The sequence below is a fragment of the Phaethon aethereus genome (genome assembly GCF_964289735.1).
Source record: "Phaethon aethereus genome assembly, chromosome: 5".
Classification (NCBI taxonomy): domain Eukaryota; kingdom Metazoa; phylum Chordata; class Aves; order Phaethontiformes; family Phaethontidae; genus Phaethon; species Phaethon aethereus.
In genome coordinates this window covers 51,393,594-51,410,161 of record NC_138579.1, presented here as the reverse complement: position 1 = coordinate 51,410,161, position 16,568 = coordinate 51,393,594, and the positions used below count along the sequence as shown (strand labels likewise).

The 16,568-nt window shown below is 39.3% G+C and overlaps 1 protein-coding gene across 3 annotated transcripts in view; it reads left to right on the top strand.

Annotated features, from left to right (window-relative positions):
- The window catches only part of PPP6R3 (protein phosphatase 6 regulatory subunit 3), a gene marked incomplete at its 5' end in the record, with an annotated part of 39,347 nt that overhangs the window by 14,856 nt on the left and 7,923 nt on the right, over positions 1 to 16,568 (top strand). For 2 of the 3 annotated variants that reach the window (XM_082001045.1, XM_082001047.1), the window contains 7 exons: positions 1,630 to 1,716; positions 5,036 to 5,133; positions 10,509 to 10,563; positions 11,254 to 11,384; positions 12,569 to 12,687; positions 14,125 to 14,278; positions 15,653 to 15,759. In XM_082001045.1, the coding sequence (XP_081857171.1) occupies positions 1,630 to 1,716; positions 5,036 to 5,133; positions 10,509 to 10,563; positions 11,254 to 11,384; positions 12,569 to 12,687; positions 14,125 to 14,278; positions 15,653 to 15,759 (751 nt within the window). The remainder of the gene's footprint in view (positions 1 to 1,629; positions 1,717 to 5,035; positions 5,134 to 10,508; positions 10,564 to 11,253; positions 11,385 to 12,568; positions 12,688 to 14,124; positions 14,279 to 15,652; positions 15,760 to 16,568) is intronic. The other variant, XM_082001046.1, reaches the window with a different exon arrangement.

The window sequence follows — 16,568 nt, the reverse complement described above, 5'->3', positions numbered from 1 at the left end:
AGAAGATACTATGTCTAGCTAAGAGTCCTGAGCTTCCTTGTTACAGCAGTAAGGGCAGAATTTCTACTCGGGATTAACATGTTGGTTATTAGTAACTAAAACTAAATAAACAACTTCTTACTTGGTTTTGGGTGTCTTTTCCCCCAACAAATTGCAGCTGTAGAAGGAGTAGGTATATTAACTTTTGTCATCTCAAAATGTGCCCACATGAGGGGGGTGATACCTAGGGCAGCTCAGGTTGTGGTATAGAATACCATGTAATTATCTTGAAGCGTGCAGACTTCACAAGAGTATTTTCATAAGTATACACTGAGCACCAACCTTCGATGGACTTGGTCTGTCATTTCATGTAACAGTTCTCCAGACACAAGCTCAGAGATAATTTGGTGCATTACTGTTCTTCCCACTTAATGATAGATTTGTGTTGATAGGTCAGGTTTCCTTCAGAAATTCACTTAACTTGAAGTCAGGGTGCTTCTATTATGCAGATTGCAGTGCGGGGTTGAATGGTAGATGTGCAAGAATACAGTACTCGCAATTATTTTTTAAATACATGTTATACTAACAGAGGAAAAAGCATAAAAGCACAATATACTTCAGGTAACAACTTTATTTCTCTCTTGCACGTGTCCTGACTGTAGCATTGACCTGTGATATTTGCAGGAGCATAGAAAGATGTCTGTCTTGTATGAATTCTTCTACGTGTTTAAGTACTCCTTTTGTATAGACTTATATTTTCGTCAAAAAATAAAAAAAATCCATGAACCACCTGACTTAACTTGAGAATCTGTAACATGGAGTTCTAGGGGTGTGTAGAATAGTCCAGTATAAATTCTGTCATCTGTAAATTTGCTTTATACTAGTGACGTTTCATAGATTATGTCTTAAGGGTCAGCTGTTGCTACTGTTACTTTAGCTAATTGCTGTCCCAGCTGAAATTGCTTTTGGAGTGCTGTTCTGGTCAAAGATGAGTACTTCCAAGAACATGTTGCTTAGATAAGTGTAACTGAACAAACTAATCCCACTAGTTCTATGTCAGATCATCAAAAAAATCTCTTCTTTCAAGGGTAATATTTAAAACAGCAGCTGTTGTGGCAACAGCTCCATGTTTGCTTCTGCAAATACACACTGGTTAGAAATTTTTAATTTGTAGTTGAAGTTTTTTGAAGTTTTAATTCTTTTGTCTCTTTGTAAATACTGTAGATACCCAAGACAGTTTCCCTTTAATTTTTATGTATTAGGAAAAGAGAAGAATCTCTCTATATATTCTAGTATTTTGGCGACTACTAATTCACTTACTGTCAATATATTTCATGCAGTACAAAGACAAGATGCAAGTTTTGTCTCATTTTGTTTTAGATAACTGTCAGCTGTAGAACTGGCTTTTTAATGTTAGATAGTCATACTGAAGTACTGAAAAGCCTTGGCTTTTTTGGGTTATCTAATACTCATGTATGTGTTAGTGCTATTGAAATATTTCAGGGACTGTTTTATGTGGTATAGCAGATGGGAATAGTAAAAATAATTCAGTTTCTTGTTTTGATATGAAGCTGAAGATTCAGACAGATAGTGTGAGTGTACTTGAGTGGCTGTCATATAACCCACAAATTACTTAATTCCTTTATATAGGTTACTACCTGCCACATTCATTCTTCCAGTGATGATGAAATTGACTTTAAAGAAACTGGCTTCTCACAGGATTCTTCTTTGCAGCAGGTGAGTTGAATTCTTTTAACAGCATAAGTTGCTCTTTCTGTAAAAATAAATAAGAAATTTTAAAAAAGCAGGGGAACTTGTATTTCTGTCACAAGCAAATACAAACCTAGAAAGTTTGTTTAGAATAAAACTTAGGCATGTGTGCATGCACACAACTGTTCTATCAAACCCAGAGGTATGGTTTTTAACACAAGTCATATAATCTTGGTGTGCCTTCCAGTTTTTAGTCTTTGATCATGCTGTGTATGCAGATGTCAATTCATTATGCCTAAGGACATATTTTATATGCCAGTGAACACAGTTTCTGTGTTTACATCTAGTAAGAACTAAAGTTGAAATTTGAAATGGTGGCTTCTAATTGTGTTTTCTGGCAAGTGTGAATTTCTATGAAAGCAAATGCGGATTTCTGTTTGGTTTTGCCAATAGATTTTTTTTTTTAAATGTTGACCTTTATTTTGATGAGGAAACAAGGAGGATTAGCTATTTATTGTTAATGTGCTTCTAGTTTTTGGCAAAATGTCAAACTTCGCAGCTGTCACAATATAAATGAAGAGCTAAGTATGCTTCTGTAACAGGCTGTATCTACCAGCTTCGATGTTTTTAACTTTATAGACCGTTGATACCTGGCAAGTGTATGTAGCCAAATCTTCCTGAACTAAATTTACAATGAACTTGATCACTTATTTTTAAGTTCAGTATGTGCTTTTGACATCTCATTTGTGTGTGTTTCAAAGATAATTATTTATCCTTTGGTTTAGTGAAAAAAAAATAAAATTGAAAATGCCTAGGGAATTTTCAGATCAACCTGGCTGAAAGCCTAAGTCAAAGCTCTGTCCACCCTGAAGTTTTAATGCTTTCATAGCTGACTAATTGATAAGGATACAGTGTTTAATACGGTTTTGGTATTAGAGTATTTTTGCGATGAGTGGTTATAGAGAACATTGGTGCCATTTTGATGAAGAATAACAGCATTTCTGTAATACTCCTGTCCTATCTGCAATATACATCTCTTTCAACTCTTTCACTGACGGTGAAAGAGCAGGAGCCATGCAGCACAAGATCCCTTATACAGAACACATTACTTATCTGGCTTATTAACCAAAATCTTTCAGCTCATACTAACAGCTATGTAGTAACTACCTAGTCTAAGGCTGGCTTTGTTACTTTATGCATCCTCTTATACTTTTTATAGTAAGTAATTGCTTGTCTAAGTTTGAATTGTGGATGGTGGCTCCAGTTTTAAGAATCTGATGCATTTTTGTCTGATTCAGTGATTTTGTACATGTAGGATTCACCTGAATAGAAATTTGATGAGTTGGGTGCCATCTCGGTGAGAAAGTAAGGTCTTAAAACCTCTCTGCATTTTTCATGCATCCCCTTAGTGACCTGCTGTGCCTAAGCAATCCCAGCAGTTCCAGGTAGTTAATCTGAAGAAATGCAGATGGTCCAGTGCTGTTTCAAGTTTGTCACCATTTTCTTAATCTTTTTTTTTTTTCCTAAGCTAAGCTAGTGAAGTATACTTTCTAAAGTGGTCTTGTGAGGAAAGCATGATACTAGATGAGATAAATCATTGATGGGAAATGCACTGAAATTACTTAAAGCATTTTCCAGCTGCGCGAATTCATTCACAAAGGTCTCCCTGGCTTCAGCTAGAATACACTATTCTAGACCAATAGTTAAAGGAGGAAGAAGGAGGTAAATTTCCAAAATTCAAGTGGACCCATTAGGAATTGAATAAGGGAGTAAAATACTAAAGAACCACTTTTTGTCTCTCTTAAGCATACTGAAAAGACGTTAGTGAACAGGACAGAACTGTCTAGGGACTGAAATATGCTTGGAGTTTATAACTGCATTTAATACACTTGGTAGAGAATTTTGATGTAGTGATAAGATTTCACACTAGTTTCATAACTAGCTCATGTCATAAACATGATGTCTTAATTTCCTGTTTATCCTGGTGTGTGGTGTTCTTAATGGTTGCACCTTTTGTAAAACAGAACAAGCCTGTTTAACTTTTTTTTTCCCCCATACTGGTAATTCACTAATGTCTTTGTCACATGCGCTTTTTAATATACATAATAGTGAAAATACTTTACAGGAAAGGAGGGCTCAGTAACCAATGTAAAGCAGAATAATTATTTTATAGAGAGGACAGTAAATAATTAATTGTCTACCTGTGTAATGTTGATACATTAATTGCGTTAGTATTAAATCCTGAAGTTTTTCAGAACTATCAGATTTTAAAATTAGGATCAAAATGCAAAAAGAGTTCTTGCGTTGGCCTGGCTTAGCATAGTGGCTCTACCAGTCATGAGGGTTGTCCAGACCCACTTCGAGCCCTGATAGTGTCTTGCTGTATACCTCATCCTTCTATATCTCCTTTCTTTTTCCTCCAGTTTTCATAATGCCGAAATCCAAACTTGCTTTTTTGACCATTCTCTTGTTTTCTTTCCGTGTTCACTTTGTTCAGCTTTACCACCTTCTTCAAAGGTTTTGTCTGTATACTCAGTCCCTTTAGCTACCTGAGCAAGAAACCAAGAGAGTTGACGTGACAGCTATATTTCCTAGAATATCTTGGCATTGGCTGACTTCACACGTGGAAATAGCACAATTGAAAGCCCCTAGAGAATGTGTGGTAATTTAATTATAGCCCTGGGAAATAAGGGACAAAAACTATTGTTATGGATAGTAGAAAATGCCCATGTGTACCTTAATGTGTATATACCCATCTGCTGGCAGTTGCCACTGGCATCATTATTTTAAAAAAGAAGAAAAAGAAAAGCACAGTTGAGTCAGTGACACTGCACTGAGATGTAAAATGTTCAATAATTTCCTTCTTCTAGATTTTGAATAGATGCTGCTGGTGTGTGTGCCTGAGACTGATATACTACATGATAAATAAGCAACTGTGCTTTACTGTCTACTTTACTACTACTGTTTACTATAACGTACATTTCTGGTTCTTACATGTATAACTTCATGTTATTTTGAACAAAGACAGCTTTTTCTTTATCTAGTATACTGTGTTGTTTCACTGTTTCTTTGAGGTGCATTTGGAAGGCTGCTGATTAACACGTGGTTAAACTAGAGATTTAACTTTCTTATTGAGAACTGCTATTAGACTGTCTTTAAAGTCAATAAACATAAGTAAGTGTGTACTCGGGGCTGCCATTTAAAATTAAAAGTTTAAGACAGATCCTTTTTATGTCCTTTATGTTTAGATTAGAGACTTTTTATTTCTTTGGAGAAAAATGGGCAAATAGGATTTAGAGTATTAGTAGAATCATTATATCACTGTCATTGGTCCTGGGGTTGCCAGGCCTTTTCTGATTATCAGATGCAACAAATGACGTCCAATTTTATTGACCAGTTTGGCTTCAACGATGAGAAGTTTGCTGATCAAGATGACATCGGCAAGTAAGTATAACATTACACTGGCTTTGACTATAGTCTCAAGAATTTCTGTTCTTATTGTGTATTTGGCTGTGGTTTTGCTGATGATAAATACAAGCCTTTACTGATGTGAGGCAGTTGCCAAATCAGTCCTGTCTTTTTGTACCATCTGCTTGCATTGATAGAAGCCTTCCTGAACAGAGGAGGGTTTACAGAGGAAAGCAACAGTTTATCTTCCGTTTCTAAAGTCCTGGTTGTGCCAACATGAGAACACTGTGCTTGCGAATAAATAACTTAACTCTGCTTTTGAAAGCTACATCTGTCCAATGATGTGGCATTGTTGGGGGGCACTTCCACTTTCTGTGCCTCAAAGTGATTCCCTCCCCGCCCCGCCGCTGAATCTATGTACCAGACCAGATGAATAGCTCCACTTTTAAGTTACCTGGAAAAGATGACAGGAGCAACACATCTGTGAGTGTATTTTTCTGTAGGGGATAGTAAGGAAGAGCATAGTAAATCTACCTTTGTTTTCAAGGTCAAGGCAGTTAAGGCTCATTTCTACAAAAATGGTAAGTGATGAGGAAATGAGAACAATCTTGGTCGGGTAAATTAAAATTAAAAAAACAAACAAACAAAACAAAAAAACCCAAAACAAAACTACAACAACAACAAAACCAAACAAACACCCCACACAAACTGATCTCTTCAGTTCCGAGTAAAGTGATGCGATAGTGGGAAAGGGAAAGAATGGGGGTTCTTGCTGAAAATAGAGTTCATCTTGATTTTTGCAAGAATTCATGGCTTGGGATGCAAGACCATGCAGATAAGAGTAAAAAGCATTACTTGAAGATGGTTTCTAGAAGGGTAAAATACAATAAAATGTTTCAGTGCTCTTCCGTAAGATGTTTAATAAGCGGTGGTTGCACATGCCATCTAAGAAGCATTGTTGCCTTTTTACACCACATAATCTGCTGAGATTATAGATTAAGATACGATGGGAGAGGAAGCAATTTAGGATACAGAATCACTAAGGTTGGAAAAGACCTTCAAGATCATCAAGTCCAACCATTAATCCAGCTCCACGATGTCCCCTAAACCATGTCCTGAAGCACCACAACCACACATTTTTTGAACACTTCCAGAGATGGCGACTCTACCACCTCCCTGGGCAGCCTGTTCCAATGCTTGATCACCCTCTCGGTGAAGAAATTTTTCCTAATATCCAATCTAAACCTCCCCTGGTGCAACTTGAAGCCATTTCTTCTCATCCTATTGCTAGTTACTTGGGAGAAGAGACCAACACCCACGTTGCCACAACCCCCTTTCAGGTAGCTGTAGAGAGTGATAGGGTCTCCCCTCAGCCTCCTCTTCTCCAGACTCAACAAGCCCAGTTCCCTCAGCCGTTCCTCATAAGATTTGTGCTCCAGACCCCTCACCAGCTTTGTTGCCCTTGTCTGGACATGCTCCAGCACCTCAACATCCTATTTGTAGTGAGGGGCCCAAAACTGAACACAGGATTCAAGGTGCGGCCTCACCAGTGCCAAGTACAGGGGCACAATCACTTCCCTACTCCTGCTGGCCACACTATTTCTGATACAGGCCAGGATGCTGTTGGCCTTCTTGGCTACCTGGGCACACTGCCGGCTCATGTTCAGCTGGCTGTCAGCCAGCACCCCCAGGTCCCTTTCCACCAGGCAGCCCTCCAGCCACTCTTCCCCAAGCCTGTAGCATTGCATGGGGTTGTTGTGACCGAAGTGTAGGACCCAGCACTTGGTCTTATTAAACCTCATACAGTTGACCTTGGCCCATCAATCCAGGCTGTCCAGATCCCTCTGCAGAGCCCTCCTGCCCTCCAGCAGATCAACACTCCCACCCAACTTGGTGTCATCTGCAAACTTACTGAGGGAGCACTCAATTCCCTCATCCAGATCATTGATAAAGATACTGAACAAGACCGGCCCCAGAACTGAGCCCTGGGGAACACTGCTTGTGACCAGCCGCCAGCCGGATTTAACGCCGTTCACCACAACTCTCTGGGCTCAGCCATCCAGCCAGTTCCTCACCCAGCGAAGAGTAAACCTGTCTAAGCCACGAGCCGCCAGTTTTTCCAGGAGAATGCTGTGGGAGATGCTGTCAAAGGCTTTACTAAAGTCCAGGTAGACAACAGCCACAGCCTTCCCCTCATTCACTAGGCGGGTCACCTGGTCATGGAAGGAGATCAGGTTGGTCAATCAGGACCTGCCTTTCATGAACCCATGCTGGCTGGGCCTGATCCCTTGGTTGTCCTTCATATGCCCTGTGAGCACTCTCAAGACGAACTGCTCCACGATCTTCACCGGTACGGGGGTCAGGCTGACAGGCCTGTAGTTCCCAGGATCCTCCTTCCGGCCTTTCTTGTAGATGGGTGTCGCACTGGCAAGCCTCCAGTCATCTGGGACCCCCCCTGTTTAACCAGGACTGCTGATAAATGATGGAGAGTGGCTTGGCAAGCTCCTCCGCCAGCTCACTTGGTACTCTTGGGTGGATCCCATCAGGCCCCATAGACTTGTGGGTGTCCAGGTGGCTTAACATGTCCTTAACTGCTTCCTCCTGGATTATGGGGGGGTTATTGTGCTCTCCATCCTCATCTTCCAGCTCAGGGGACTGAATACCCTGCGGATAGCTGGTCTGGCTGTCAAAGACTGAGGCAAAGAAGGCATTAAGTACTTCAGCCTTTTCCTCATCCTTGGAGGCAATGTTCCCTGCCATATCCAGTAAGGGATGGAGATTCTCCTTGCCTCTCTTTTTGTTGTTAATGTATTTGTAGAAGCATTTTTTATTATCCTTTACAACTGTGGCCAGACTGAGCTCTAGCTGGGCTGTTACCTTCCCCTTCTTCCAGAGGTGATAAACTCTGCTCTTTTCCCTTAGTCGCAGCAAAATCTCCCTGTTCAGCCAGGCTACTTGCCTTCCCCACCAGCTCTTCTTTTGGCACATGGGGACCGCCTGCTCCTGTGCCTTTAAGATTTTCTTCCTGAAAACTGTCCAGCCTTCCTGGACCCCTTTGTCCTTCAGGACTGTCTCCCAAGGGACTCTCTCAACCAGTGACCTGAACAGGCCAAAGTCTGCCCTCTGGAAGTCCATGGTAGCAGTTTTGCTGACCCTTCTCCTTACTTCACTCAGGATCGAGAATTCTATCATGTCATGGTCGCTAAGCCCAAGACGGCCTCTGACCACCACATCTCCCACCAGCCCTTCTCTGTTTGTAAACAGCAGGACAAGCAAGGCACCTCCCCTGGTAGGCTCACTTACCAGCTGTGTCAGGAAGTTATCCTCCACACACTCCAGGAACCTCCTAGACTGTTTCCTCTCTGCTGTGTTATACTTCCAGCAGATGTCCGGTAGATTGAAGTCCCCCACAAGAACAAGGGCCAGCAAATGCAAGACTTCTGCCAGTTGCGTATAGAATGTCTCATCTGCCTCTTCATCCTGGTTGGGTGGTCTCCCAGCAGGGTATCTGCCTCATTGGCCTTCCCCCTCATCCTTACCCATAAGCACTCTACTTGGTCTTCACAGTCATTGACTTCTATACAATCAAAACACTCCCTAACATACAGAGCCACCATGCCACCTCTCCTCCCTTGCCTATCCCTTCTGAAGAGCTTATATCCATCCTATTGTAGCACTCCAGTCATGAGAAGCATCCCACCATGTTTCTGTGATGGCAACTACCTCATAGCTGTCCCGCTGCACAATGGCTTCCAGCTCCTCCTGTTTGGTGCCCATGCTGCGTGCATTGGTGTAGATGCATTTGAGCTGGGCTATCGATTTCAACTCTGGCACACCACCCCTAGACTCATCTCTAGTGAGCCTGGTTTTATCCCCTTCCCCCTCCAAATCTAGTTTACAGCCCTCTTGATGAGGCCTGCCAGCTCATAAGCAAGAATCCTTTTGCCCCTTGGAGACAGTTACACTCCATCTGCTGCAAGGAGGCTCGGTGCCTTGTAAACCACCCCGTGGTCAAAAAACCCAAAATTCTGACAACGGCACCAGCCCCTGAGCCATGTGTTGATCAGGTGTGCTTTCCTATTCCTTTCAGCATTCCTCCCTGCTACTGAAGGGATTGATGAGAACACTACCTGTGCTCCCGCTCCATTGACCAATCGCCCCAGTGCTCTGAAGTCTTTTTTAATTGCTTTTGGGCTTCTTAGTGCAACCTTATCGTTGCCAACCTGTAGGACCAACAGTGGGTAGTAATCAGTGGGCTGAACTCTTTAACTTTGTTAGAAGCAAGTGGATTTTGTCAAGGAATAGGAGTGGGGAATGCCTTTGGTAGTGTATGGTCTTGGTGGAAAGACAACGACTACTTGTGTAAGCAGATCTTTTGAGATTTGTGATGAGTATACTGATGATGTATTCATGACTTTAATGTAACTTTAACTACAGCTTAATTCAAGTTATGCCTTTTGTGCAAGAGTCAATTACAGCTTAAATTACGTGCTTACTGTTGTACAGGAATTCAGATGGTAACTTGCACAATAATTCAGTCACTCTTAACTTAGGTTCCTTTAGACCATTTACCTTGTTCCCTACTTTGTAATGCAATAAGGATTAGAGGAAGAGTAGCATGTGCGCTGCTGAATGCACTGCTATATGTGGTTAGAGAAAGAATATATTAACTCTTTGGAAAGTTTGGTAGTATTTCTCATCTTTTCCTCCTCTGTTTCTTTTTACTTCCCCTAGAGATTTAATTTGTGTAATGCTATTTTTAGTCTAAGATGTGTTTGTAATTACTTTAGTAAAACTGCTCAATAGCTTAATATGTGAAGATGTGTAAAGCCGAATATTTAGTGTTCAGTTTGGAAAAAAACTTCACACTGGTTGGTTTAAAAAAGAGATTAATTTTTTTTAAGAAACAGAATTTGATATTACATTTTTCACTTTCTCTCTTCCTGTTGAGAAGGTCCTTCTGTAGAGTGGTGAAATCAGTTAGAAGGTGTAAGAACTGCTAAAACAGATCTTTGCAGGATTTTGAGCTGTGTCATGGTAGACCACAGTCAAATTAGACATTCTTTATGCCTACTTTTTTTTCCAGTGCATAACAGTAAAGTATTTGAGATTTGCGTATGGCATTTCAGTTATGCTTACTTAGGCTTGTTGCATCTTCACAGTTAAGTATTGGGTAAATACAGCATTGTTTTTTATTTTTGTTTAAAATATTTCACAGTTAGAAGAATCGTATGAATGCCAGGCATCCTCAATGTGGAATTTGAATGTTTTATGTTGGAAATGACTTAGTCTTTAATGTTATATTTTTAGATTATTGGAAAATGAGAAACTTAAGAGAAATGAAATGTCTTCATGCCATAAAACAACATCTTGTTTTATTGCATACTTCTGCTTTTTTTTTTTTTTGGTAGTGTTTCTTTTGATCGGGTCTCAGACATCAACTTTACCCTCAATACTAATGAAAGTGTAAGTATGTGTTCCTATACCGTCAGAAAAATTACTGTCTCTTAAACTTTGGTGTGACCTCAAAGTTTGTCTGGTGGTTGTTATATTTACTCCTTTGATATGTAATTGTTGGAAAATAGCTACCCTACCTTGTTCCTGTATCACGAGATTTTTCTAACCAGAAGTCACTATTGTTGTTTGATCAGTGAAACAGAATTGCTTCTAATTTGTATGGCCAGGTTCAAGAACAGGCTTGGATCCTCTTTGTGCATATTGCACACTTGTGTTTTATGGGTAGAAGCTATTTCAGTCTTCCAGTGAGATTGTGGTGACAGGAAAGTAAGGACAGAGACTTTAAACTTAGATATTATTTGTCAGTTGAGATGAAATGAACTGCAGAAGATAAAGCTGGAGTACTTGGTGGTCTGGTTATGTGAAAAGTTCTTCAATGTCATTCCTTCATGCCATTGTTAAACTGATGGAAACTCCTAGCTGTTCTTTGGTTCAGTCAGCGTATTATTAGCTGAGTAAAACAAGCACCACTGAATATTTTTTTTTTTTACAAGCTGCTTTTAGAGAAATGTGTTGTTTCCCCCCGCCACCCCCCCTGCTTTAACATTTTCTTCAGAATAGTCATATTTCCAAAATGTATACTAATGTAAGTTGAATGATTAATCACAAATACATATTTTATACTTTTGCTGTATTTAGGGCAATATAGCCTTGTTTGAGGCATGCTGTAAGGAGCGGATACAGCAGTTTGATGATGGTGGCTCTGATGAAGAAGACATTTGGGAAGAAAAACATATCGCATTTACACCAGAGTCCCAGAGGCGTTCCAGGTAACAAATGTGTTTTTCATCCAAGTAGCAGTATAGTGAGCCCTCACTACTGAGAATGTCTTTTCGTTCAAGCTGACTGTTAGCACAGGCTGTCCAGCATAACTAGCTATTTCCATTCTGTGCAGAAATGAGCAGGGCAATGGCTCTACTATCTGTCTTCTAGCCGTAACTTGCAGAAGATGGCAACAGCTGCCCTGCCTACTCAGCTCTTCCTGCACTTCAGTTTTTGTAGATTGGTTTGGCTTTTTTTCCCTACTGCTTATTTTTTCCCTCTGCTTTTAAACCTGGTCAGTCATTCTTGCTTTAGACTAGGCTGTCCGGCTCCACATCTCTGTAGACCTTGCTGTCCTCTCTGTAGTAGCATTGTGGTTGTGGACAAAACTACATAGGAAGCTGCATTGAGGGGAAGGAGCATCTGGTCCACAAAACTCTCAGGGCTGTGCACCCTCCCTTGATACTGAATTTTGTCCCAGGGTTAGTCCTGGCTTTTCTGACCTTCTTGTGGCTTGAGTCACAATCCTGATCTCTTCTTCCCTTGCAACGCATGTCGCTAATACCTTCTGTACAAAATCAGTTATTTTGTCTGATGGTGTTGTGATTACTTAATGTGACGTGTTTCAGGGACATCCTTATCTTCTCACATTACCTTGCTTTTTGTGTTAGTTGCACTCACCAGGAAGGGAGAGATGCCCGTAGGGTTTAAAGTATGTATGTAGTTAAAGAGAATGGACTGGAATACAGTTGGGGAGATTGTAAAATAGATTTGTTGTTAGATTTTAAAATAAATCAAGTTATATTTTTTTAGATTTGGCGTTGAAGAGAGTTGTGTATTTCAGTGCTTCTGTTTAGTTTGAAGAGACCAAATAGACCAACAATCTCTGCACACAGATCTGATTCCTTACTTTCCTTTTCTGCTCCCTTTTGCATGGCAGGAGTAAAACCAGTCTTTGTCTTTTACTTGCAAATGGAGGAAAAATAGATAGCTCTTTTACATGATCAAGTGAAAAACCTTAAACCTTGTTTTTTTGAGAGAGAAATGAGGGGAATACTAACAGCCAACAAATTATACCTCAGTTAATCTATCAGAAATTATAGCTGTTGTAATTCTCTTTAACCTCAAACCATCCAGTATTTCACTGTGCCCAGGGTCTGATACTAAACACATAACCTCTTTGTATTTTAAGTTCGGGCAGTACGGACAGTGAAGAAAGTACAGATTCTGAAGAAGAGGATGGAACAAAACAAGACTTGTTTGAATCGCACACCAATATAGAGGACAAAATGGAAGTAGACTTAAGTGAACGTACGTAGCTTTTCTTCCAACTGCTTTGAGTTATAGGAAAGCGTTAGATCTAGTAGACTTATTTTGTAGGAGTTTTCCTTCTTCACTGTTTTTATTCCAACTATCTTAATAAAGTAGTCTTTCTCACTGTAAAGACTGCTTGCAATAGAGCATGCAAATGTTGGGAAGTTTGAATTCCTTACGAGTCTTGAGTCAAGTTACTTAGTGTCTCTAAAATTCATGTTTCTACTCTTCAAGAAGAAAAGGAAGAGGAGGAATCAGATAAGGAAGGATGAAATGTAATCTCTTATACCTTGAATGACTGCAAAACTAATAAATTGTTAATCTTCAAACCTAGATTATGGTTATTTTTACTGGAAGCCTTTCAGACCAACTTTTCATCTAACAGTGCTCTTTTAAAAGACTTCCTACAGAAGCAAAGTGAATTTTTATTGTTCTGGTTTCATGTGTGAATGAAAGATGCACATCGGTAGACGCCTATGTGGAACCTTAACTGATGTAATTGGTTTAAAAGTTTTCACGTTCAAGGCAGTAGACTAAACTGGTTTTAGTGAAACTGGCAATATCTGTAGGTAAAAGCCCTGTGTTTATCTAGAATGTAAGGAAATAAATTAAAATAGAAGGAAAAGTTAAGGGTTTTCTTTTCTTTTGTCAGATTGGTGTCGTTGGCATCTGTGTGTCAAACAAGTTTTGATCCATGTGGATCTCCTCCCATATCTGCCTGGGTTGGAATTTCTAATTGCTAGTCAGAGCTTCCTTTTCAGCCTGTTTTTTTGTATGTAAGTGTTAATGAAAAACATATTTCCCTTGGGTAGGTGAAGTATTTTGAATTGACCTATCCTAAATTAGATGCTGTTATGTCACAGTTTCTCCAAAACTTAAAATCCCAATAAATATTTCAAGTTGCAAAAAGCCTTAAACTTTTCTGAAATTTAGCAGTGGTGTTGGTGCATGAGAAATGATTTAGAGACTGCTCATACCTAAGTTGACATGCTCATTTTTTATATTCAAGAAAACATGCATAGGAAACTGAAAAAGGGATGAAAAATCTTTAAGATTTTTTTAATCAATGTAGAAATTAGTTTTGAAAAATTATAACAAATGTTGATGTTATTTTAAAGAATAAAGTGGAATTATAGTTGTGATCTGGTATGTTTTATTGTTTTTGTTCTTTGGATAAGCTATATCAATTTTTAGCAGAATATTCTAGCAGAATAATACCAGAATTACTGGTTTTAAAATTCTGCCTTACTATAGGGAATGCATTCATTTTTTTAACAGTATGTAGCTGGTTCTTCTGCATGTGCTTTAAAGTCTAGTTTTGAATTTTGCTGTTCTTTTCGGAAAGTACATATAGAGAATCAGTGTGTTGGGCATATGTGCATTTATGTTCTTTATTTAAATTTGTTCCTAATGAACTTGTTGATGGTTTCTTAGCACCAAACTGGTCAGCTAACTTTGATGTACCCATGGAGACTGCACATGGTGCCAATCTGGATTCTGTTGGCTCTAATGTGTGGAGTACAGAAGAACCTATGCCAGCAAAAGAAACTGGCTGGGCTTCCTTTTCAGAGTTCACGTCCCCTTTGAGGTAAGAATGTTAGTGATTCAGGGCAAGTTCTTCACTACTAAATGTAATGGCAGCAGCCCTTTGATTTCCTTGGGGTGTCCGTCTCTACCCAAGCCTGTGTTGGTAGTGTTCTGGTGGAATACAAGGTGTATAGTGTCCAAAGGGCACCATGTGTTGTAACAGTATGTCTTTAATGATCTACCTCATCATTGTAGGATGAGTGGATTCTAGTGTGTCATTATTTTAGAGGGTTTTTAAAGAATATTTGGATCCTTTAATATTGGTCTTTGACCAGAATTTGGGCTGTGGTATCTTTAATTTTATTTTTTTTTTTAGTGTAGACTGAACCCTGTGAAGGGCTTAATATGAACTGTTGAATGTAAAGGTCATAAAATGTCTATAATGATTCTGGTTTATGGATGTTATAAAACAAATAGGTTTGATTTGGGTTTTTTTGGGTTTTTCTTGTTTTTAAAAACTCGTCTGGTTATGCAGCTGTGATACCTAGGTTAGGCAGTTTTGTGCTATTTTGAGAATGCCTGAGATGCACTTTCCTTTTTTGACATAAAAAAATAACTGAAGTCCTCTGTGTCAGTACCTAATCATGTAGATGTAAGTTTTGAGTTGCCAAATACTAGCACTCAAGAACTGATTGCTTCTCCAGTCAGAAAACTCTTCCTTTTATACATCTGGCTCTCAGTTGTGGTGTCTGGGCATTTTAAAGCTCAGATATAAAAAGTATGATTTTTCTGACATAAAACAGTGTATTGTTTCATGCTTGAGGCAGGTAAGTTGATAACAGAATTACGGGTTTAGAAAGTGAAGACTTGGAGTTGCCACATTAGTGGATAGAAATGACATTTTATAAATGGTGAGAAGTGTTTCAAGTGGCCAAATCTTGTCTTTTGAGTTCCTTCAGAATGAAGAACTTGTAGCTCTATGGTATATATGATTAGGTAGTAAAATCACCTTTGTAGCGGACGATGAGGACTGTGTTGGCAGACTCAGCAGAGAACCATCTTGCAAGTTGCAAGGAGTGCATTTAGGAAGTCAGTTTAAGATGTTGGAAATGCTGCAAGGAGCCAATGATACTTGTGTGCCTTATTTACCAGGGCCATGTCCACTACTGCTTGTAATCAAACCAAATAAAACAAGTAAAAAATAAAACCACCACCAAACGTATAGTCAGTCAGCTCAATTCTGGTGGATTTTGCATTACTAAACTTCTGTTTAGCATGTCTTCCAAAGACTCCTACAAACAAACTTGCCGTCATTCAGTTTCATTGGAGTTATAGGCCTCATAACTTTGATATAGAACTAAAAATACTGTTTTAAGAACGTTTCATTCTGTTACTCAGAAATGTTTCTAAAGCTTTTTTTACTTTGTATTTGAAGCTCTAAAGATTCCCTAAGAAGTAATTCTCCTGTGGAAATGGAAACAAACACAGACCCAATTGATCCCTTGAGTGCAAATGTAACTGCTCTTGCAACACAGCTGGAGAGTAAGTACACTGCATTCAGAAATGTAAACAGATTGATTTTTAAGAGTTGTACCTGAGAAAGATCTCCCTGAACTTTAAAATTTAGGTTTCCAGAGACCTGTCATCTGGCTCTGCTGCTGTTCTGCCAGGTAATGAAAATGACTTTGTCAAAGAACTACTGAGCTATTTAAAATAGTTTCCTATTTAAAACAGAGGAGCCAGTATTACTGTTACCTCTAAAGCGCCTGCATGTCATGAACAGAAAAGCATTACAGAGAAGCTAAGTGTGTTCTGTTAGGGAATCCTCACCTGTGTCAGCACTTAGCTGAGCTGATGCCCAAGAAGAGTTGTAGCCTCTGGTCTCTTCCTATGTAGCAATAGGCTCTTCCTACATGGCAATTTCCCTTTCCTGCACATTCCTTTCCAAGTTACCTTCGCTATGCTTACACTAATTCTTTCTTCTACAGGTATGAACTGGTTAAAGGCCAAATGTGCTAATTAGCTTTTTGTATATATTATTAACAAACAGAACAAGAAGTGCAAATAAGTCCAGGGAGAGTGCAACTTCTAAAAGGCTTCTCTGTACTTGGAAACTTATTGTCAGATTTGTATGGTGTGGGCTTGTATAATGAATTTTCACCAAAAAATAATACATGACTATAATCCTACTAAGGTCTTGTTCAGGCAAACTTATTGCAGTAACCATTGTCAATCTAAATCATTAAGTGGCTTGCAAACTGTAAAAAAAAAAAAAAAACCACACCAAACAAAAAAACCCCACGGTTACAGAATGTGACTTTTCATTAAAGCCATCTGTAAGGAGTACTTAT